The following is a 25901-nucleotide window of genomic DNA, read 5'->3' as shown; positions in this document are numbered from 1 at the left end:
GCGGCCAATCTTCCTCTTTTTGCTGAGGAAGACTGGCCCTGAGCTAACATCCATGCCCATCTTCCTCTACTTTATATGTGGGACGCCTGCCACAGCATGGCTTGCCAAGTGCTGCCATGTCCGCACCCAGGGTCCGAACCAGTGAACCCCAGGCCGCTGTTGTGGAATGTGTGAACTTAACTGCTGCGCCACCGGGCCATCCTGAAGAGGTATATTAATACTCCAGACCAGAAGGGAAATGACGGTCACCCAGAAATCAATCTCGAAGACACAGAAATTTACAAACTAAATGACAGAGAATTCAAATTAGCTTTCATAAAAAAACTCAACAAGTTATAAGAAAACTCAGAAAGACAGTTCAATGAAATCAGGAATAAAATTAATGAACAGAGGGAATTATTCACAAAAGAGATTGAAACTATAAAGAAAAACCAATCAGAAATGTTGGAGATGAAAAACACAATGAACGAGATAAAGAAAAATCTGAAGTCCTTAGGTAACAGAGCTGATACCATAGAGGAGAGAATGAGCCATTTAGAGGACAGAAATATAGAAATGATTCAGATGGAGGAGAGAGAACTAAGACTAAAAAGAAATGTGGGAATTCTCCAAGAAATATATGACTCAATTAGGAAATGCAACATAAGAACTATAGGTATTCCAGAGGGAGAAGAGAGAGAAAAGGGAGCAGAGAGTTTTTTCAAAGAAATAATAGCTGAGAACTTCCCAAACCTGGGGAAGGAGCTGGAACTACAAGTAAAAGAAGCTAAAATAACTCCTAATTATATAAATGTAAAAAGACCTTCTCCAAGGCATATATTAGCAAAACTGGCAAAAGTCAATGACAAAGGAAAAACATTAAGGGCAGTAAGGCAAAAGAAAATAACATACAAAGGAAGCCCTATCAGGCTTTCAGATTTCTCAGCAGAAACCTTACAGGCTAGGAGAGAGTAGAATGATATATTCAAAATTTTGAAAGTCAAAAACTTTCAGCCAAGAATACTCTATCCAGTGAAAATATCCTTCAGATATGATGGAGAAATAAACTTTCCCAGATAAACAAAAACTGAGGGAGTTCACTGCCACAAGATGCCCCCTAGAAGAAATGATCAAGAAGGCCCTCATACCTGGAAAAAAAAAGGGGGAGGGGGGTTTACAAAGCTTCCGGCAAGCAGATAAATAGATAAAATCAGAAAATTGCAGCTCTCAATCAGAACAGGTTAGCAAACAATTATGACATTAAACAGGGGAAGGAAAACATCAAAAAGAACTATAGTCACTTCATTTTAACACAAACTTACAACACAAAATGGAGTAAGTTGTGACAACAATAACTTACATGGGGAAGAGGATTGGGATGGAACCTCCTTAGATTAAGAAAATAAGAGGCTATCAGAAAATGAACTATCTCATCTACGAGATCTTTTATACAAACCTCACAGTAACCACTAAACAAAAAATCAGAACAGAGACACAAATGATAAATAAAGAGAAAACTGAGAAAACCATCATAGAGAAACATCAAATTGAACTGGCAGTCCGAAATACATAGGACGAGAAACAAGGAAAATACAGAACAATCAGAAAACGAGTGATAAAATGGCAGCATTAGGCCCACATATATCGATAAACACTTGAAATGTAAATGGATTGAATTCTCTAATCAAAAGACACAGACTGGCTGGACAGATTAAAAAACAGGACCCAACAACATACTGCCTCCACAAAACAGATCTCAGTTCAAAAGACAAACACAGGCTCAGGGTGAAGGGATAGAAGACCATAGTCCAAACTAATGGCAAACAAAAGAAACCAGATGTTGCCATACTTACAGAAGACAAGGTAGACTTCAAGATAAAACAGGCAATGAGAGACAAAGAAGAGCAGTATATAACGATAAAAGAGACACTCCATCAAGAGGACATAACACTTATAAATATATATGCACCCAACATAGGAACAGAAAAGTACATACAGCAACTATTAACAGACCTAAAAGGAGACATTAACAGCAACACAGCAATAGCAGGGGATCTTAACACTGTACTTACATCAGTGGATAGATCATCCAGACAGAAGGTCCACAAGAAACTAGTGGAATTAAACAAAAAACTAGACCAGATGGACTTAATACACATCCCTCTCAAATACACCTGGAACATTCTCAAAGACAGACCATATGATGGGAAATAAGGCAAGACTCACTAAATTTAAGAAGACTGAAATAATATCAGTATCTTTTCTGACCATAATGCTAAGAAACTAGAAATAAACTATAAGAAAAAAGCTGGGAAAGCAACAAATACGTGGAGATGAAACATGCTACTGAACAACCAATAGATACTGAAGAAATTAAAGGAGAAATAAAAAAGTATCAGGAGACAAATGAAAATGAAAATACACCATACCAACTCATATAGGATGCAGCAAAAGTGGTCCTAAGAGGGAAATTCATAGCAATACATGCCCACCTTAACAAACAAGAAAAATTTCAAATGAGAAATCTTAAACTACACCTAACAGAATTAGAAAAAGAAGACCAAACAAAGCCCAAAGTCAGCAGAAGGAGGGAAATAATAAAAATCAGAGCAGAAGTAAATGAAATTAAAATGAGAAAAACAGATGAAAGGATCAATGAAACTAAGAACTAGTTCTTTGAGAAGATAAACAAAATTGACAAACCTTAGCCAGACTAAGAAAAAAGGAGAGAAGCCTCAAATAAATAAAATTAGAAATGAAAGAGGACAAATTACAACAGATACCCCAGACATACAAAAGATTAAAAGAGAATACTATGAAAAACTATATGCCAAATTGGACAATCTAGAAGAAATGCATAAATTCTTAGACACACACAACCCAGCAAAACTGAATCAAGAAGCAACAGACAATCTCAACACACCAATCACAAGAAAAGAGATTGAAACAGTAATCAAAAACCTCCCAAAAAATAAAAGTCCAGGACCAGATGGCTTCTCAGGAGAATTCTACCAAACATTCAAGAAGATTTAATACCTATCCTTCTCAAACTAGTCAAAAAAATTGAAGACAGAACTCTTTCTAACAGATTTTATGAGGCCAACATCACCTTGATCTCAAAGTCAGACAACAACAACACACAGAAGGAAAATTGCAGGCCAATAGCACTGATGAACATAGATGCAAAAAAACCTCAACAAAATATTGGCAAACCAAAAACAGCAATACATCGAAAGAATCATACACCATGATCAAGTGGGATTTATACCAGGGACTAAGGGATGGTTCAACATCCACAAATCAATCAATGTGATACACCACATTAACAAAATGAGGAATAAAAACCACACGATCATCTCAGTAGACACTAAGAAAGCATCTGACAAGATTCAACATCACTGATGATAAAAACTCTCAATACAATGGGTATAGAAGGAAATACCTCAACAATAAAGGCCATATATGACAAACCCACAGCCAACATACTCACTGGGGAAAAACTGAAAGCCATCCATCTGAGAACAAGAACAAGAAAAGGGTGCCCATTCTTGCTACTCTTATTCAACAAAGTACTGGAGGACTTGGACAGAGCAACTAGGCAAGAAAAAGAAATAAAAGTGATCCAAATTGGCAAGGAAGATGTGAAACTCTCACTGTTTGCAAATGACATGATTTTATATAGGAAAACTCTAAAGAATCTATCAGAAAACTATTAAAAATAATCAACAACTACAGTAAAGTGGCAGGTTGCAAAAGCAACTTACAAAAATCAGTTGCATTTCTATACGCGAATAAAAAACTAACAGAAAGAGAACTCAAGAATACAATCCCATTTACAATCGCAATAAAAAGAATAAAATATCTAAGAATAAATTTAACCAAGGAGGCAAAAGACCTATACAATGAAAACTACAAGACATTATTGAAAGAAATTGATGATGGCATAAAGATATGGAAAGATATTCCATGCTTATGGGTTGGAAGAATGAACATAGTTAAAATGTCCATGCTACCTAAAGCAATCAAAAGATTCAATGTAATCCCAATCAGAATCACAATGACATTCTACACAGAAATAGACCAAAGAATCCTAAAATTCATATGGGGCAACAAAAGACCCAGAATAGCCAAAGCAATCCTGAGAAACAAGAACAAAGCTGGAGGTTTCACAATCCCTGACTTCAAAATATACTACAAAGCTATAGTAATCAAAAGAGCATGGTACTGATACAAAAACACACACACAGATCAAAGGAACATAATTGAAAGCCCAGAAATAAAACCACACACCAATGGACAGCTAATCTTCGACAAAGGAGCCAAGAACATACAACAGAGAAAGGAAAGCCTCTTCAATAAATGGTGTTGGGAAAACTGGACAGCCACATGCAAAAGAATGAAAGTAGACCATTATCTTTTGCCACGCACAAAAATTAACTCAAAATGGATTACAGACTTGAAGGTAAGATGTCAAACCACAAAACTCCTAGAAGAAAACATAGGTAGTACACTCTTAGATAACAGTCTTAGAAGGATCTTTTCAAATAGCATGTCTATTCGGGCAAGGGAAACAAAAGAAAATATAAACAAATGGGACTACATCAGACCAAACAGCTTCTGCAAGGCAAAGGAAACTATGAACAAAATGAAAAGACAACCCACTAACTGGGAGAAAATATTTGCAAATCATATATCCAACAAGGGATTATCTCCAAAATATATAAAGAACACATACAATTCAACAACAAAAAACAAACAAACAACCCAATCAAAAAAATGGGCAGAGGATATGAACAGACATTTTTCCAAAGAAGATATACAGATGGCCAACAGGCACATGAAAAAATGTTCAACATCACTAATCATCAAGGAAATGCAAATCAAAACTACAATGAGATATCACCTTACACCTGTTAGAATGGCTATAATCACTAAGTCTAAAAATAACAAATGTTGGAAAGTATGTGGAGAAAAAGAGACCTCTCATACACTGTTGGTGGGAATGCAAACTGGTGCAGCCACTACAGAAAAGAGTATGGAGATTTCTAAAAAAATTAAAAATAGAAATACCATATGACTCAGCTATCCCACTACTGGGTATTTATCCAAAGAATTTGAAATCAACAATTCAAGGAGACTTATATACCCCTATGTGCATTGTAGCATTATTCACAATAGCCAAGATGGGGAAGCAACTCAAGTGCCCATCAATTGATGAATGGATAAAGAAGATGTAGTATATATGTACAATGGAATACTACTCAGCCATATAACAACACAAAATCATCCCATTTACAACAACATGGATGGCCCTTGAGGGTATTATGTTAAGTGAAATAAGCCAGACAAAGAAAGACAAACACTGTATGATCTCACTCATATGTGGAAGAGAAACACATGGACAAAGAGAACAGATTAGTGGTTACCAGAGAGGAAAAGGGTTGGGGGAAGGCATAAGAAGTAAAGGGGTACATATATATGGTGACTGAGAAATAATAATGTACAACTGAAATTTCACAATGTTATAAACTATTATGAGCTCGATAAAAAAAAGAAACCAACTAGTACATCTCTACCATGGACTACTACTCAATAATAAAAGGAATTAATTATTGATACATCCAACAACTTACATGAATCTCAAGAGCATTATGCTGAGTTAAAAAGTCTACTCAAAAGGTCACAGACATATGATATGTATGGAATCACACACATGAATATATTTATATACTATTTTTGAAATGACAAAATTACAGAGATGGAGAACAAATTAAGGGTTGCCAGGCATAGTGAAGGTTGAAGGGAGTGTGTGACTATAATGCGGTGGCGTGAATGAGGTCTTGGCAGTGACGAAATAGTTCTGTATTTTGCATGAGGTGGTGGTTACACAAATCTACACGTGATAAAATGACATAGAAGTATATATGCATATTGTACCAATATCATTTTTCAGTGTTTGATACTGTACTACAGTTATGTAAGATGTGACCACTGGGGGAAACCGGCCAAGGGCACAGTGGACCTCTCTGTACTACGTTTGCAACTTCCCAAGTACCTGTAATTATTTCAACATAAAAAATTTTTTAAAAAAATATGTGGAGAGGGGCTGGCCCAGTGGCACAGTGGTTAAGTGCGCACATTCTGCTTCTTGGCGGCCCGGGGTTCGCTGGTTTGGATCCCGGGTGCAGACATGGCACCGCTTGGCAAAAGCCATGCTGTGGTAGGCGTCCCATGTATAAAATAGAGGAAGATGGGCATGGATGTTAGCTCAGGGCCAGTCTTCCTCAGCAAAAAGAGGGAGATTAGCAGTAGTTAGCTCAGGGCTAATCTTCCTCAAAAAAAAAAAAAGATGTGGCGGGGATAACGGAATGCAGACAACGACAAATTAACTATATTAAAATCAATGAGATAACCACAGTGAAGGAGACCAGTAGGAGTGGACATGAGTAACTCTGAAAATAGTGTTTGACTAGATATTGTAAGACTAAAGACAAAAAGAACTATACCCAACTCTGTACTGTAGTAAGTAAATTTGTTGTTCACAGGGGCGCAGGTTAGCAATTCTGGAACTACTTTATTTGTACGCTAGAGTTGGAAGAATAAGTAAACATATGGTAGATAATGAGAGGCAGCTTTCTTTTTGTTGGAGACAGCAGTTACAAATAAGGAAGGGGAAAAGGCTAAAATGACCCCTGTGGTGCCAGACTGGAGTTAGCAGTACCAATGTAGACTCATGGTTTTTTATTAATAAATATATGCAGATAGACAGACACAAAAATAAATATAGATGTGTGTGTATGCATTGGTATATTTACTTTCTAGTTCTTTCCACCTAGAGGGAGTAGAGCAATAAAACCCCAGTAACAATGAACCTATTATCATTCAGATCTTAGTTTCTAAATACCATTCTCCAATAAAAGGGACCAAGCCTCCTTAGAGAAATGGTTGATTCCAAGGCAAGAAAAGTATAAGTTAGCTAAGCCTGGAACATCCTGCAGTGCCAGAAAGCAAGTAAACGCTAAAAAAAAAAAAGTGGCACAAGATGTCAGAAGGGCACAGAAGACAATCTGAATAGTTTCTAAAAGCCAAAATTGGAACTGGAACAACAAAATAACAAAAATAACAAAAAAAAAATATGCCAATGACTCCACAGTGATATAAATAAATAGTAACTAAATAAATATATGAGAAGGGTCAACTCTTTCTTATAGAAAAATTCCAATTAATAAATGAAGAAGGAATAAGGCAAATAGAAAATTACCATTAGAAGCAGAAAGTAACAATTGCCGAAGGCAAGATTCACCAATGAAGGCTAACATTAGTGGGCAAACATTAACACGGAAACAGGATATTTGCATAGTCTCAAAATATTTAGTATTTACAAAGTGCAAAATAATTCTAAAGTGTAAAACTTTACAGAGGAGAATCCTGGTAGATACCACCTTAATCAAGTGATCAAGGTTAATTATCAAGAATAATACATATCAACATCATGTACCCCCAATATAACACATGAAAAGGGCATTAAGGTCCCAATAAGTTGGCTTTGAGTTAATCAGAAGGGAGATTCTCCTGCGTGGACCTGACCTAATCAAGTGGAACATAAACATGACAAGGAGTAGCTAAAGTCACTTCCCTGTGGACTTTAGGGAAGCAAACTGCCAAGTTGTGGAGAGGGTCACAGGGCAGGCAATGTCAGCAACCCCTGGGATATGGGGGTCTCAGTCTTACAACTACAGGAACATAAATTCTGCCAACAACTTAAATGAGCTTAGAAGAGGGCCCCAAGATCCGGATGAGAATGCATTTCAGATAACACCTTGATTTCAGCCTGTGAGCCCAAGCAGATAAGACAGCTATACCACACCTGGATTTCTGATCTACAGAAAGTGTGAGGTAATAAATGGCTCTTGTTTTAAGTCCCGAAATTTATGACAATTTGTTACACAGCAACAGAAAACTAATAGAACAAATGAACCGTGGTCTTTACAAGTGTCTAGGTCATGAAGGATGGAAAAAGTGAGGAACTCTCACAGACTGGGGGAGACTAAGATTGGAGGAGACTAAGGAGACATGGACAACTAAATGCAATTTGTGATCATGGAACAGGTAAAAGACGTTAGTGGAAAAACTGATGAAATCTGAATAAATCCTGTAGTTTAATTAACAATATTGTATCAAGCTAATTTCTTTGTTTTGACCATTGTTCTACAATTATGTAAGATGTTAATATAAAAAGAAGTCAGACGAAGGGTATACAGATTCTCTATAATATTTTTGCAACTCTTCTATAAATCTAAGTTTATCTCAAAAAAAGTTAAAAATATGCATATTTCCAAGTTCTGTACACTGAAAAGACCTGGAATCAATGATAACCCAAGAATAAAAAGCACATCTAGCATCCAAATTGTCTCAAATATTATTTCCACTAAATGATAACAGAGCTCCTTGGTACAATGGCTGATTCATGTGTGAAGCAAGAAATTTACAAGATGAGCCTTGTATTAGTCAGGGTTTTCCAGAGAAAAAGAACCAGTAGGATAAGGAATTGGCTTAAGCGATCAAGAAGGCAGGCAAGTCCCAAGATCTGAAGGAGACCCAGCAGAGCCAACGGTTTAGTTCCAGTCGAATTCTGAAGGCCTGAGAACCAGGAGAACTGATGGTGTAGCTCCTCTCACGGAAGGCTGGCAGGCTTGAGACTCCGGAAGAGGTGATGTTTCAGTTGGAAAGGCAGTCAGGAAGGAGCAGTTCCCTTTTACTCAGCCTTTTTGTTCTATTCAGGCCTTCAACTAATTGGGTGTGGGCCACTCACATTAGGGAAGGCAATCCGACTTAGTCTACCAATTTCAATGCTAATCTCACCCCAAAACACCCAGGATAATGCTTGACCAAATATCCAGCACCTCATGGCCCAGTCAAGTTGACAAATAAAATTAACCATCACTAGCCTGGAACATTTTTTTCAGAAAGAAAGCAAGGAAGCTACCACAGATTAAGAGAGACTTGTCAAATGGTCACAGAAGCAATAAAAGTGCATCCGCTGACCAAAGACGGGACAAGCTGAGCATCAAGAAGAATAATAAACGCAATTAATTCCAGTATATAAAGACCCATGAGTCAACAAAGATACTTTTTTAAAAAGTCAAAAACTAAGGAAAACAACATAGGCAAACACCAATGGAAGTGACTAGGGTACCAATTCTTTACTCTGAAAATTAACTATCTCCCTTTCCAGTAAGAACTGTATTACAAGGTACCAAATAACCCTAGTTGATGAGGGAAAGTTCTTTTCAGAGGAATTTCAGCTAATTAAATGTGAAAGGAATAATAAAATTAGAAAATCAGTGTTTTGCAACTCCTAATGAAAGAAACAATTCATTGGTGAAACCACAGATGAACGTTTGATGGGGATCTTTCTAATGGAGGAGCCAGGCTGTCTCACTAAGCCTGCTGATGAAAATTAGCACCACTACAAGTGGAACAGCCAGACATCATGTGCCTGCCGATGCAATACAATATGAAGAACAGCATCATCTACGCCAGAAAAGCTGCATCTAAACCTAATCATGCCTGTAGGGTTAACTTCCACTTAGAGGAACTGTATAAAAGGGGAACAAATTAAAAGAATGAATGAGAAAGTAAACAGATAAATTCAGAACATGGGATATCCTATAAAACAACTGGCCTAGTTTCCTTAACAAGTTAAAAACAAGAAGTTAAAACAAATAAAGAATGAGGGAGGGGCTGTTTTAGATTAAGAGGGACCTAACAGACTTAACAACCAAATACACCATATAAACCTCATTTGGATCCTGATTAAAACAAACCAATTGTAAAAGAAGATTTTTGACACAATCACAGAAATTTAATTATGGAATGATATTAAATGATACCTAGAATGTATTGATAATTCTATTATGTGAGACAGTGGCATTACGCTACTACTATGTAAGAAAATAGCCATATTTTGTAGGATGCATACTGAAGTATGCAGGAGAGAGTTGATATGCTAGCCAAGATTCTCTTTAAAATTAAAGAAAATATAAGAATAAAACCCATAGGGAAAAAGTTCTAATGCCTAGGATCTTCTTGCTCAGGCTTAAAAAATCATGTCTAAACTTCTGGAATTTGGAACTCAGAGGGATGGATACAACTTTTAAAACTTGCTTTGACATTCCCCACAACATCCTACAAAATGTTGAACACAGAGGAGGCACTCAAAAAATACTGAAATATCAGAACACCTTTTTCACATTTATGAGAACTCATTTCCTGTCGGTTCCCCTTTTTCCACCACCCTCATCCCTTAAAATATTTAGTAATTTCCATTGAAAAATTATCTACATATTTTAAGAGTTATATACACATATAGCGTGCCATAATTCTTCAGAGCAGTATTTCAAAAATCAAAAACATTAATAAATTCATGCCTAATAACATGTGTTCATTTTCTACCACTTAATAATACACATGTTTAATCTCAGTAAATTCAAAAAAGATATACTTAAATTTTTGTCGTTAGAATTTTATGGACAGCAACAGAATTGTACCTACATGAACAAAATGTGGAAGTTAGTAACTATGGATTTCATACTTGTAAAAAAAAAAAAAAAACAAAAACAAAAACCTGAGTGCTTACTCTGTTCCAGGCACTATTCCAAGGGCTTTGCATGCATGAACTCATTAATTATTAAAACAATCCTATGAAGTGGGTACTACTATTATTCCCATTTTATAGATGAGGCACAAAAAATAAAAGCAACTTAACCAAGGTTCCACGGCTAACGTATAGCAGTCCTAGGATTCAAAAACATACAGTCTAGCTCCAAAAACCCAGCTCTTGACCACTACACTGGACTGACCGACGTTGAGGCATCCTTTGCCTGATGCTGTCGTCTGTCTACTCAATTCTAGTATTAGCAGTTGGTCTTCCAAGGAGACAATGAAGAAAGAAATGATGTAAGAATGAACAGTAAAACTTACTTTTTGAATGGCCTCTTCCATATCCAACTCAAATTGTTCATTCTGTAGTAATCTGAGGAATCTCTGGCGCTCGACACGGTCAGCAATTTGATTCTGCACCATTCGGTCCCTGATTTGATTCTCTATCTTTTTTAGTGCCTCAACATGTAATTTTTTGCAGTAGTTTATATCTACTAATTTCTGATGCCCTTCACTGCAGCTCAAAGTTCTCCTTTTGGAAGCCTATAATGCAAAAAAAAAAAAAAAAAAAAAAGAGGCATACTTCGGTATTCCAAAATCTAATTTTTAAAAATATATCGATGTAAGCCCCAGTAACAAATGATACAAAAAGAGCTAACAGTGATAAACGAAGGGCCTTTGGCTTCCTTCGTAAATTCAGAGAAATATACCATAATAAAAGAGTAAACGTGGTAGATTAATATATTGATCTATCAGTGAAGTAGCTACTATTACTATTCCCCATCCTACAGATGGGGTATGAAAAGTAAAAGCAACTTTACCCAAGGTTCCACAGCTAATCAACAGCAGCACTCGGATGCAAAGACAGGCGGTCGAGCCCCCGTAGACGCAGCTCTTGACCACTCCGCCGGGAATTCCTCTCCGCATTCCTCCCCCAACCCCTTCCCCATAAGCGCTGTTCAGAAGCGGGTCAGGTTTTCCTCCTATATAACCCGCTGCTACTTATTCATAAATTCACTCTCTCCTGGACTTTTATTTCCCCTAATTTGTCCAACGGTTCTTAATCTTTCCGCAAATTTCCAGAAATACGGGAAACAAGATTTTTACCGGGCAGATGTAATACAGTGTAGGGAAAATGAAAAAAACCTGGAAGCCAGCGCAAGCGTTGCTTAAACAACAGCACCTGCAGCCCCGGAAAGCAAATACGAGTTTCCCACTTAAGTCTCAGGTTAGGTACTTGAAACCGTTTTCTAGAAGGAGGCTGGCTCTAAACTACACTTATATCAATAGATAAACACGTAGTTTCCAGACCCCCGACCGGCTCACCATCTTGGCAGAAGAACAGCCCTCGCTCCGGCTCCCGCGGCCACCACCTCCCGCCGCAACTGCAGCGGCGGGCTGAGCTCCCTAGAGTTTGCGCGGTTTCCGGGCAACGGCCGCCGCGGCGCCTCCTGCCGTGAAGGGCGCATCCGCACAGGGCGCGGCCGCCCATTGGGCGCAGCAAGACCCAATCGGCATTGAGCTTCTTGAGACGCTGGCAGGGCGGCTTCTCCTATAGGCCTACAGCTGACTGGCGGGAAGTTCAGATCTTGTGTCCTGACGCCAGCGCTTTGCGGTCCGTCAGGGAGCTCCAGATTTCCCTCAAGCGGCTAATTCCGTGGTTTAATGGGGTTGGGAGCCAAGCTGAAGTCTGTAGAAACTGTTTACAGAGAAATACGCCAACTCCTGTCTAGAACATGGGGCCAAAGGCACTTTCCACGCACAGAACATCCTGCGCCCTCAACGCCTGTTCTGTCAGGGTTGATGACGGCTTTCATCCTCAGCAGTGGGAGGCACGGTCACCGGCCCCATCGCTGGGGGACTGGGAGGTTCTGTGGGTAGCGCGGGCTTCCAGAAACCTTTGCCTCACCTCCCACAGAAGCTGTTGGTAAACTTTGGGAATAAAATGTGTGGGGCACGTGGATCTTATTCTGCTATGTAATACGTGGCCCAGGTACAAATAAGAGAGCACTTAGATGATGGCAGGATGTGGTCTACTTTATTTTATCAGCACATTAGACACTAAAGTCCATTTTAAGAGGAAGAATTTAAGAACAGGAATGGGTCAGAGAAATTAGTCAAATATGTTGATTTTAAAGATCACATATTTTGGGGCCGGCTCCGTGGCCGAATGGTTAAGTTCACGTGCTCCGCTGCGGCCCAGGGTTCGGATCCTGGGTGTGGTCATGGCACTGCTCGTCAGGCCACGTTGAGGCGGCGTCCAACATCCCACAACTAGAAGGACCTGCAACTGAGATATACAACTGTGTATGGGGGCGGGGGCGGGGGCGGGGGCGGGGGGAGGGGCGGGGAGGGGGGTTTGGGGAGATAAAGCAGAAAAAAAAAAGATTGGCAACAGTTGTTAGCCCAGGTGCCAATCTTTAAAAAAAAAACATATATATATATATATTTAGAAAAAATCTCATCAAAAATTTAAAAAAATTTAAGGTAGTGTGAGGACTTGGCTTAGTTTGTGTTATCTAATTTGAAGTCCATCTTGTGTAGCAATATTTCTGCTTAAAGATTAATAAAGAATACAACTTCCAGTTTCAGCTCCAAAATATAAAATGCTTGGAAGTTATCACTTTCATCCTTACTACCAGAAAAAGCTGAACAAACTAAAAATTAATGACTTTTCTTGGACTTGTCCTAGAACCCAGGTCACAGGGCAACTCACCACCCTGAAATCTGGAGATCGAGGTAAATCCAGGGAGCCATGGCCAAGACCTACTTACCTGGGGCAGAAGCCACTGAAGCCATAAACTAGGAACACTTACATGGTAATTTTGATGAATTGCTGGAGACTGAGTGTGGAATAGCATGAGTGAAACTACTGGAGGCTGCAGATTTAGAGCATCCCTGACACTTCTGTGGGTTTTTCCTCCAGGAAGCCCAGCAGGTTCTCACAAAGAAGAACCAAGAAAGATCTCCTGTGGCTCTGGCAGAGGGATGAGAAGAATAATCATTGTGCAATATGCCCAGAACCTTCTCAATAATAAAGGCCTACTTTCCAAAGGAAAAGATTTTACCAGATCCTTATCCCACCTGGGGCAAGGACATTCCTCTGACTACAGTCTCGTCCACCCTTCCTGTCTCTCCTAAGCACAGAAAGGGGAGCTAAGAAACACTTGTGTAGGTCACAGCCCTACTAAAAGAGATTTAATCATAAAATTGTAGAACGCTTTCCCTTTCCAACACTTTACCACCATGTCAACAGCACTCTGGTATAATAACAGATGATTACAGATGGAAGTGCTGCAAACCACTCTGTCTAACAAGGAACTTTTAGGGAAATCCAAAGACAACAGGAGATCAAAAAAACGCTAGAGGAATTTGAAGCTCTGGAACCTACAGCTACAGCAAACATTAAATACAACCCAAGTCCCGGCCACGTAATAAAAAACCTCACACTAAAGCTCTATTTACCTCAGTTCCTGTTACCCAATATATCACATCTAGTTTTCAACAAAAAACTACAAGGCTAAAGGCAAGTTGATAAAAGGCAAGTAAAAACAGCATCAGAATTGGACTCAGCTATGACACAGATTTGGGGATTATTAAACAGGAATTGAAGACAACTATGATTAATATACTAAGGGATCTGATGGAAAATGTGGACAACATACAGGAACAGATGGGTTATGTGAGCAGAGAAATGGAGACTCTAAGAAAGAATCCAAAGGAAATTCTAGAAATCAAAGACACTAACAAATGAAGAATGCCTTTGATAGGCTCATCAGTAGACTGGACACCACTGAGGACAGAACCAGTGAGCCTGAAACTTCCCAAACTGAAATGCAAAGAGGTTAACAGCAAATAGATAACCCTACCGGGATTTTTAGACCTCACCTTAGACTCAAATTGTTCTCCTACATTAGAAGAGGACTTGTGGGTGGTGGGGGGTGGCAGGTGGTATTGTCAATGTTTTCAGTTTTGGGGGGGTCTTATTATAAACCCAATTACCACAAAAGTAAAACTGACTACAGGGTGTGTACACTGCAAGAATATTTTGAAAGCAGGATGCAACCGTTATGTTCATTTAATCCCATTAGTCTAGCAACTTCCACAAGAACTTTTTACAAAAAAACATGGCTTATGTATAGCTTCTCATAAAGTAGCCTCTAATTAAACCTTGTTGGCTGGGCCGTCACCAGACATTTTTGTTTTGAACACGGATGCATCCCAAGCATTTAGAATAGTGCCTGGCATACAATAGGTGATAAAGATTTGTGAAATGAACAAATGATTGAAACTATGTTACTGTTATGAACATAGGAGAAAGCTCTACTCAGAAATAACTTTGAAGAAATATGGTTCTTCATCAGAGTTTTATCTATTTATATTTTCAAAAAGCCAACTTATGGCTTTGTTAATTTTTTTCTTTTGTTTCTCTATTTCCAAGTCCATTTTTTCCTTCTCTTACCATCATTATTTCCTTCTCTGCTTGCTGTGGGTTTAATTTGCTCTTCTTTTTATAGTTTCATAAGGTGGAAGCTTAAATCTTTATTAAAGACCATTCTTTTCAAATATAAATGTATACAATGTATAAATGTATACAAATTTTCCTCTATGCTCTTGCTTTAGCTGCCCCTCAGATTTTAATATGTTGTGCTTTTTCATTCACTCAATTAAAAATATTTAAAGACTTCTTTGACCCATGAATTATTTAGAAATGTTTTGTTAGCTTTCCAAATATTTCAGATTGTCCAGTTTTCTTTTTGTTATTGATTTCTAGTTTAATTCCGTTATAGTCAGAGAATATACTCTGTATGACTTCAAATCTTTTAAATTCCTTGAGGTTTGTTTTATTCTACAGAATATAGTCTGTCCTGGTGAATGTTTCATGTGCACTTGAAAAGAATATGTATTCCAGTGTTTGGAGTGAGGTGTTCTATAAACATCAATAAGGTCAAGCTGGTTGAGAAGGCTGTTCGGGTATTCTATATCCTTACAGTATCTCTATCTACTTGCTTTATCAATTGCTGAAAGGAGTGTTGAGGTCATCAAGTATAATTGTGGATTTGCTTATTTCTCTTTTCAGTTCTTATTTTGCTGCATGTGTTTAAAGTTCTTTTGTTAGGTGTGTACACCTTTAGGCTTATTATGTCCTGACAATACATTAACATTTTGAAATGACCTTCTTTTTCCCTGTTAATATTCTTTGTTCTGAAGTCTATTTGATACTAATGTAGCCACTCTAGCTTTCTTTTAACTAATGTTTAAATGATATATCTTTCTCTATGCTTTTAATTTATCTGTGTCTTTATATTTAAAATGGCTTTCCTGTAGATAGCATAGAGTTGGGTGTTGCTTTTTAATTCAATCTGGCAATCTCCATCTTTTAATTGGTGTGTTTATGCCATTTACATTTACGTATCATTACTGATATGTGTGGATTAAAATCAACAATTTTGCTAATTTTTAAATATTTATTGCATCTGTTCTTTACTCCTTTTCTTTTTCTGTCTTCTTTTTGATTATTTTTTATTCCATTTTATTTCACTATCAGCTTATAATTTATGTCGTTTTTAGTGATTGTCCTAAGATTTATAATATATATATTTAAATATTCAAATACTATAATTCTGCCTCATTTATTGTGTGTAAACCTTACAACAGTATAATTACAATCCTCCATCCCATCTTTTGTGCTACTGTTATCATACATTTTACTTTTACATATATAAATCCACAACACATAGGTTTCCACATATGTTAGATTGTTTGATATTGTCTCAAAGCTCTCGAAGGCTCTGGTTTTTTTCTTCCCCAATCTTTTTCTCTTTGTGTTTCAGTTTAAGTAGTTTTTAGGGATATATCTTCAAATTCATTGGCTCTTTCCCTCAGCTGTGTCAAGTCTTCTGATGAGCCTGTCAAAGGCATTCTTCATGTTCACTACTGTTGATTTTTACCTAACATTTCCATTTAACTTTTTTTATAGTTTCCATCTTCTCAGCTAAAATTACCCATCTTTTCACATATCTTGTCTACCTTTTCCATTAGAGTCTTTAATATATTAATCATAGTATTTAAAATTTTCTGTCTGATAGTTTCACCATCTGGGTCATACATGAGTTTTGTTCTGTTCATTTCTTCATCTTTATACAGGTTATACAATGTTTTTTCTTGGTTTTTTTGCAGGTCTCATAATTTCTGATTGAATGCCAGGCATCATGTGTAAGACTGAGGTAAATCATATGTATGCCTGGAAATAAGCACACCTATTCTTCTGCTAGAACATTAATGTAAGAGGTTGAGTCTATATTGTCAGGAGTTGAGCTGCATTTGAACTTTGTGTCACTATGGTTATCTTCGGTTCACCACTATCTTCAAATTTCTCCAGTGTTATCTTTGATTACGTTGGGAGCAGGTTTTCCAGAAGGCTTCTCTCAATGTTCCTGTCCCACCCCTAGCTTTAGGCCCTCCCTGTGTTCCTGCGTGTCAGAGAGTGTCTCTCTCCACACTCTGGCTCCTCCCCCTAGCAGTAGATCCCTGTTCTTTGTTGCTCATGCTTGCTGGCCAGGTGGTGGGTGGAGGGGAATTTTCAGTTATCCTGGTCCAGTCTCAGTATTTTAGGCAGATCCTGGCACACCTCGTCTCTGGTATAGGGGTCTCATAGACCAGAAACTTTCCTTAATGGTAAGTATTCACTGTTTTCTTATCTCCTTTAAAGAAAGTCCAAAACCCTTAACCTGGCCTGTAGAGGTTTATGTGTCTACCCCTTCAGGTTTCTTCCTCAAACTTTAGCCAAAATGGACTTCTTTGAGCTCCTTCCTGTCAGAGGGCCTTTTTATGTGTGGGTCTCTGCCCTTAGTAAGAGTGTACAATGACTGAAATTCCACCAGCCATCGTGTGGGTGAAATAATACATGCTCTGGATGGCAGAGCAGAAAAATAGAAGGAGCCTTGGTTCTTTATGACTACAGAGCTACAACACCAGCTCTGGGCTGCCTAACTCATGACCTCATGCTATATGAAAGAAAAATAAATTTATCTAAGCCTCTGTGTCCTCTTCTTCACCCAGGACTCTTACTGTTAGCCAACTGCAATCCTAACTGACACAACCACTATCTCTGTTCAATCTCAGGGATGAAAGTGATTAAGAAAAACAAAACTTTTTGCAGGATTAATTGCCTTTTAAAATCAATGTTTAATATTACAGATTATTAGTAGGTATAGCAGAAAACCTTTGATTTCCTTTCTCACATTTTCCTCTCTCTTCTGTATATTTTAGAAGCTACTAGCTGGTTCCCTTCCCTAATCCCTGTGCTCTTGGAGTCTTGATCACAACTTTTGTTTCTTGATTTTATTTTCCAAAATATCCATGCAACATTTGTCTAGTGATTTGATAACTCCCAGAGTCATGTCATTTACAAATTGGATAAGCATGTCTTTTATATTTTCAAATACTTATAGATGAAAATGTAGAATAAGACTGAGAGAACACAGAGCCCTGACATACATCACTAGAATGTCTATCCGAGTGGAGCCAGATCAGCAACCTCTGAGTCTGATCATTCAACTAGTTACCGATGCACCAACTTTGCTAACATACTACCAATATTTCTATGCCTTTCTATAAGCATTGACTGGGAGAATTCTCCAAAAAGGCTTCTCTAAGATCTAGATACATTGTGATTTCTTCATTTCCTTATCTGCCTAACACAAGTCAATTGATTGCTTGGCAACCAAATGACAAATTTTTTTGGTTGCTTAGATAGATTCAGGTCAACGTTATTTATCTGAGATGCTCACAGATCAATAAATGTAAATGTCTTTAAAACATGAACGGAGTAAAAATCTTATCATTGAATGTTTAGTTACTTGATAAAGGTAAACTCTATCGTGTACAACGAACTTCTAAATCATGCTAATATATTAGTTTTTGCAAGGAAATCTTTGTAATCTAGAGATTACCTCTCATTAATCAAATACGCAAAGTATTTCACTTATCAATATATAGATTATCCATTTAGTCAGGCAATTAAATATATCACTATCATTTGCTTCTTAAAACAGGCAAGTGGGGGGCCGGGCCAGTGGTGCAGTGGTTAAGTCCGCATGTTCCGCTTCTCAGCAGCCCGGGGTTAGCTAGTTCGGATCCTGGGTGCAGACATGGTACCACTTGGCAAAAGCCATGTTGTGGTAGGCATCCCACATTTAAAGTAGAGGACGATGGGCATGGATGTTAGCTCAGGGCCAGTCCTCCTCAGCAAAAAGAGGGAGATTGGCAGTAGTTAGCTCAGGACTAATCTTCCTCAAAAAAAAAAAAAAAAAAACGCAAGTAATATTTGAGAACACCACACACAATAAGCAATAGTTTGAATGCATTAGTAATTGTCTAAGTTTACCAAAAATGTGCCTAGCACAGAGCCCTGAACATAGTATAGCTTAATAAACACACACTGAAGGATTGACAATATATTCAGAATGCAATAATTTTAGTTTTAGGATGATCGAAAGGATAGTTTAGATGGGTATTGTGTAGGAGAAAGGAAAAGCATTGCATTTAGTCAGCAGAAATAAACTAAGGGGAAACCATGTAAGTCGTCAGAAATTATGAGACAAGAGAGACAAAAGAAGAATTTTGTGAAATGACTGGTATGGTTTTAATCACAAAAGTGAGGGGAGCTGAAAAACCAAAACGACTCTGACCAAGGAGAATTCAAGTTCTTGGTCAAAAGGTATTCACCTTGCACTCTGAGTTGTCCTTGGCAAAGAGACCCCACCTTAGAGTAATGGCATTATAATAAGAACAATATGTACTAATGAAGAAAACAGTGATTAAAGGTAGGGTCATACATAATCCAGTTAAATATGCAACATTCATGTTGAAGGGAATTCTGGTGAGGAGTGTGAGAAAGGTAGATAGGTGGCAAAGACTGAGACCATGAGGAAAAGAATATGACGCACAAACAAAAAGCTTAACTTGAGCCTTGAAAGAGTTTTGGGGAGCTGCAAACCATTTGCTCTCCTCTCTGTCCTTGGGTCACTGATCACACGGTTGCATATCAACATCACCTCTACTGCTTTACTCATTGGCAATACTGTCCGAGAGGAACAGAGAGAAGGCATGCGCTTGCCCTCTTGGTATTCTGTGTAAACTGGCCTGAGATGAAGCAAAGCAGGCAGCTTGATGCAGATTTCTCAGTATAACCACCTGCCCAAAGGGCTAGGCTGCCTGTGGGGCGGGTAGGAGATGGGGACGGGGTCAGGGGAAAATACCGTATAACAGGTGCAACAGAGTAGAACTTGTCAATTCCTAACAGCGAAATGTGATGCAGCATTGCAAAGAATTTTAGCAAACGTATGCTTTTCATTATTTTTTGCTTCTCTGAGGATTTTTGGTTCTAATGGGAATTTTACTTATAGCTCCTTGTTTCCCGTGTATCCATGGGTATTGCAGATTCTACAATAATTTATGTAATTTAATAGGTGGTCCGCCAGAGAAAAGGATTTTTGGCCTGAATGTTCATCTAAACCAAAGACAAATTTAATCAATTGCAACAATTAGTTGACTTTACTTGAAAAAAATTAGCCTAAATTTTTTTTTTAATTAACAGACTTTGCTTTTTTAGTGCAGTTTTAGGTTTACAGCAAAATTGATAAAATAGAGAGTTCCCAAATGTCCCTTTTCCCCTGCACACCCATACAGTTTCCACTATCATTAGCATCATATGTAGTGTGGTACGTTTGTTACAATTGATGAACCAATATTGATACATTATTAAGTGAAGTCTATAGTTTACATTAGGGTTCATTCTGTTTTGTATAAGTCTATGGGTTTCAACAAATTCTTAATGTCATGTATCCACTATTACAGTATCATACAGAAAAGTTTCACTGCTCTAAAAATATCCTGTGGTCCACCTATTTATCCCTCCCTCCTTCCCCCCAAACCCCTGGAAACCACTAATCCTTCTACTGTCTCTTTAGTTTTCCCTTTTCTAGACTGTCATATAGTTGGAATCTCACAGTATGTAGCATTTTCAGACTGACCTCTTTTCGCTTAGCAATATGCGTTTAAGGTTCCTCCATGTTTTTTCATGACTTGATATCTCATTTATTTTTATCACTGAATAATATTCTATTATATAGCTTTTAAAAAGCAATTATTACATTTAAAAGCATTTCTCATGATATATGACTACTATCATAAATGATATTCATTGTTAAAGAAGGATTTATGCCCTCCCAGCATTAAGGAGAAATCTTCTGGTTCATTTCCCTTTGGAATATAGCTTTTCACTTACAGGTCTAAAGGTCTAGATTACTGAAGGTAAAGAGCTTTCCCTAATAACAAATGATGGATTATACTGATTAATGTTTCCCAATAGTTACAACATAACAGGGTTGAACATATCAGAGTATCCTAGTTGCTGATCTGAAATAAGGAATGCTAATAGGTACGCACTGTAAGTCCTAACTATACAAGAGAAATTATTTACAAAATTGTATTGCTTTATAAAATGAAGCAATTAGAACAAAACAATTTTTCTTTTGTTCAAAAAAATGCCCAAATCTAATCTAATTTGCTGCAGCTGGACACCACCTGCAGATGCCTATTTAAGTACTCTGAACATTACATACTTATCTTTTAAATATTGATAATGCCATTTTTCATTTCCTCGACATGAAATCCCACAGGGAATAATTATGCTAATAAGCCTTAATGATTCTTGCAAATAAATGATCAAACCAAATTGCTACTGTTGATTTATATTAATGGATGCCTTTAGGATGAGATTTGCCAGTACGGTGCTGCCTCTTGAATCTCAATTCATCTTATTTAGCTGAAGAGGGTACATAGTTTGTTAAATAGATGAAGTGTTTAAAATATAATGTGTTTGTGCCGTTTTTGCACTTCATAATGTTCAAGCATTACCATCTTGCCTTGTGGCAAATCTTCATTTAATGGTTTCATTGTACATAACTTGCTACTTTTTCTCTCTGTTATATGCAGTTACGAGGTGACTACTTTCTGGTGGATTCAGAATAGGCCAGCTTCCATGTGTTGAGTCTGATTGTTTCATTAAGAAAATAAAATCTGTTTCTGATATTTTGGCCACCCTAACCTGGGAATCACATTGACTATGTGATGATGTGATCGAGTGCTAAATAATTGTGTGGGGGGAAAAAGGAGACTATTAAATGGCTTATTTGTCACCCCATGTTAACCTAGGGTAGTGGGTTGCTTCCTTTCCTGCTCTCTCACGTTCACTCTTGCTCTTGCATCCTTACCAAGTCTGTAGGAAATAGGAAACTGCTGACTTCATGAACTCTAAAATAAAATCAGAAAATAACTACAGCATTGTTACACACTCATTTACAGGGTTGGGGAACACTACATAGAAAGAATGCTTATTCATTGCGTATATGAATCAAATTTTATCTGGGTAATTTTGTAAAAAGCCACTTTTATTCAAAATACCATATAATTGAAAAAAAATTACCTTCATCCAGATAACTGCCTCAGTTGTCCATTTTTGTGCTTTGAGTCTCAATCTAAGCATAGGAAAAAAACAGTGGAGACACAACAGATATAGGCACAGAATTGAATGAAAAGCAATGTAAATTCGGAGTAAAATAGGGGATTGGCATGTACATGGCATGTACACATAGCATACGGAACTTGGGCTGTCAGAGAACAGTTGCTTAGGGATTTGTCATGTGGTGCACAGAGGCTGTAATTTGGTTAGTGGTGAAGCAAAGATGACCACATTTAATTCACTGTGAAGAGCAGAGTGCCCTTCTGAATTATTAAGCTCTTATTGATGTAAAAAAATGTATACATATTAATATATACATACATATATGGAAACTACCTTTAGAAAAGTGTTATATTTTTCATTTCTGAACTTTAGAAAAAGTGCCTAATTTGATCAAATTTGTTACATTTAAGGCAATTTTTTCTAATGAAAAATTAACCAGGCTAAAAATTTTAAATCACCAAATGCATTATTTTATTCATTGTAGAATCTTCTAATTTAGAAAAAAAACGAGGGCAACCCAAAGATGCGACAGTAAGAGAATGATTAAATGATAGCACATCAGCTATGTACCTCAAGAAATGTGGGTGTGTCTGAAGGGCCAGGGAGAGGTGATTTGTGGGGCGCTACAAGCAAGAGTTTTTCTCCACGGTGGTCTCTCATTGAATGAGAGTGACTGGGCACTCAGAACCTGAGCCCCAACTCTAAGGTCCTGGGGAGAAAGAGGGACACAATAACCCTACATAAGAATAGCAGATGGAGGACACAGCTGCCGAGCAGGGAGAGTCAAAGAGCACAAGTTGGCTGCAGGTATTTGGAGCAAGGCTGTACGAGGGGTGAAGGGAACGGAGGAAGGGAGGAGGTGGGAGGAGGAAGAGAGAGAGCGAGAGACGTTGAATCAATTAACTGATAGAGCTAACTAACTGATAGAGTTAACAGACGGGCCCAGAAATTCTGTAACAACCTTACCTTGAGGTAATAGATCACAATGTGTACAAGTAAATGCAGTGGGAAACATTCGGTTAATATTAGAAAGTCTTATCCTGCTACTTGTCATTTATTGAACACCTACTACATGCCCCTCACGCCATATATAATTGTCTGTAATCATCCGAACAACCCAGTTCATTTTACATATGATGTAAACAAAATTCAAAAGAATTCGCCAAGTTCACAGAAAGCGCCAGCAGTGGGACAGAGTTTTGTATCAAGTCTGTCTCCTCAGTTCATGCTTTTTTCATGAGTCCAGTATTTTCGAAACTGTGGCTCACAAACAGTAATAGAATAGCCCAGAAAATATTAGAATACATCGAATCTAGTAAGCTAGCTATTGTTTTGTGAAACTTTTTAGTGATAGGTAGGTAGGAAGGGAGGCAGGAAGGCAGGCAGGCAGGAAGGGGGAAGAAATACTGTTTCCTACTATAAGTCAGGGTCAAAAATGTTTGAAAACTACTGAATTGGAGCACATTGCCTCTCTTACCCAATCTTAGGTTGGGTAATTATATAATTAACTTCTGAATTATAGCAAATTTAGGTTGGGTAAATATATAAGTAACTTCTGAATTATAGCAAATTTCTCATTTTATGGAATGTTTTCTACAATGTCTAAAGCATCGCTCCACACAAAATAATTTTCTTTCAGATAATCACTGAATCAGACATGTTTGAAATATTTTCCACAAACGATACCAATCCTTACAATGATTATGGAGTATTATATCAAAGTGATCCCCATTTATTCTTTTCTAGGCAAACCCAACTTTCGGTTTTGTTAAAATATTATAATTAATGACTATAACAAAATGTATTATATGTTAACAATGTATCATAGATTATATGACACACTTCTAAGTTTTACACAATATAATATGCTAATGGTAGATACATTATACAATGTATGTTCTACATAGTATTTATAGAACAATAATAGTAACTTTATTGAGTATCCAATACTGGTTGATTTGTGTCCAGAAAAGGAATAACAATTATGTTTTTTCAGAGATAGAGACTTCCCTGTTTTGGAAATACGATCCAGGCATAAAGGCTGTGTCTGGAGAGAAAGGAAACAATGGTTTCAGTCCTAATTTTAGAAGCAGTCAGTGTCAAGGAATCCAGTTTTAGAAAAGCAGATACATTTATGGGGAATCCAGGCAACAGGTCCTTCCATCCAACCCATCTCCTTGGAGACCGTTGGTAAGCTTACTGAATTTGCTTGGTTCTCCACACCATACTTCTGACCACATATCAACATGGGGTTCATCACAGAGTGAAAACCTTTGTTATCATAGGTCTCGTTACACAAGATACTGCTGGAAGAATGACAGGCTAACCAGAACAACAAGGCGACTATGGCCTATAATGAAACATCAGTCATAAAAGCAGCAAAAAAAGGGAAGAGTAAAAGAGTGAACAGAGCCAGAATTGAAAGAGCATATTTTCTGGCTTCCCATGATTTTTCAGTGCTTTGTTAGATCTCCAGTTACTTCTATACAAATATATCCATAGCAATAGTTATCCATTGTACACCTCTCCATCATACAATTCTGCTCCTTAGAGTTTTCCTTTCCTTTCCTAGTAGAAACACCTAAGAAACAGCCAAATTATAACCCACAAAGTCTAATCTAGCCCCTTAGTTCTTTTTTTCTTTTTGAGGAGGAGGAGGATCAGCCCTGAGCTAACATCTGCCAATCCTCTTTTTGCTGAGGAAGACTGGCCCTGAGCTAACATCCGTGCCCATCTTCCTCTACTTTATATGTGGGACGCCTACCACAGAGTGGCTTGATGAGCGGTGCCATGTCCGCACCCGGGATCCAAACCGGCGAACCCCGGGCTGCCAAAGCAGAACGTGCGCACTTAAACCACTGTGCCACCAGGCAGCCCTAGCCCCTTAGTTCTTTAGAATCTATTATAGCACCTGACATCTGGTGACCTGGATTGAGTTAATGTATTTTATGGAATCTATGACACCATCACTGGTAGGATGCACCGTTATTTTATTCATCAGTAAAGAAGGAAAACCCCTGCCAATTAAATTGTCACATCACCTATTTTAAGACCCATCCCAGGGGCTGGCCTGGTGACACAGCAGTTAAGTTCACATATTCTGCTTCAGTGGCCAGGTTCACCAGTTCGGATCCCAGTTGCGGACATGGCACCGCTCATCAAGCCATTCTGTGCTAGGCGTCCCACATATAAAGTAGAGGAAGATGGGCATGGATGTTAGCTCAGGGCCAGTCTTCCTCAGCAAAAAGAGGAGGATTGGCAGCAGATGTTAGCTCAGGGCTAATCTTCCTCAAAAAAAAAAAAAAAGACCCATCCCAATTTCAGAAAGGTTAAAACACACAAAAAAAATATATGAAACATGGATTTTTTTCACTAGAAGTAAATTTTACTACAATATATATATCCTAAGGCCATGCCATCATGAAGGAGCACAGTTAAGGAATTGTAATAATGGCAACTACAACAACCAAACAGAAACCATTACTATGAAGCCCCCACCAGCAGAGTAGGATTCTAATTCTTTCTCAAGTTATTTTTTCATCCCTCCTGGGCATCAACCAGGGCAATTGCTATACTCTGCATCAGCCAGTGTCTTCTGAGATGCAGATGCCAAGACAGAACTGGCCTGTCAAGAGGTTTATTTTGGGAAAGGCCTATAAAGGACAAAGGGGGAAGGGGGAAGTTGAGGTGGGCAGAGAGAGCCTTCAGAACTGATACAGGTCTGACACCT

General features: G+C 37.9%; 1 protein-coding gene across 1 annotated transcript in view; it reads right to left on the bottom strand.

Moving 5' to 3' along the window:
• The window catches only part of MNS1 (meiosis specific nuclear structural 1), a 46589-nt gene extending 34449 nt beyond the window's left edge, over positions 1-12140 (bottom strand). The window contains exons 1-2 of the mRNA XM_014860453.3: positions 11968-12140; positions 10963-11184 (exon numbers count right to left, since the gene is read on the bottom strand). Coding sequence (XP_014715939.3) covers positions 10963-11184; positions 11968-11970 — 225 coding nt within the window. The 5' untranslated portion in view covers positions 11971-12140. The remainder of the gene's footprint in view (positions 1-10962; positions 11185-11967) is intronic.
• Positions 12141-25901: the final 13761 nt, after the last annotated feature.

Source organism: Equus asinus, chromosome 2, assembly GCF_041296235.1.
Source record: "Equus asinus isolate D_3611 breed Donkey chromosome 2, EquAss-T2T_v2, whole genome shotgun sequence".
Taxonomy (NCBI): Eukaryota; Metazoa; Chordata; class Mammalia; order Perissodactyla; family Equidae; genus Equus; species Equus asinus.
This window is presented reverse-complemented; position numbering and strand designations above follow the sequence as displayed.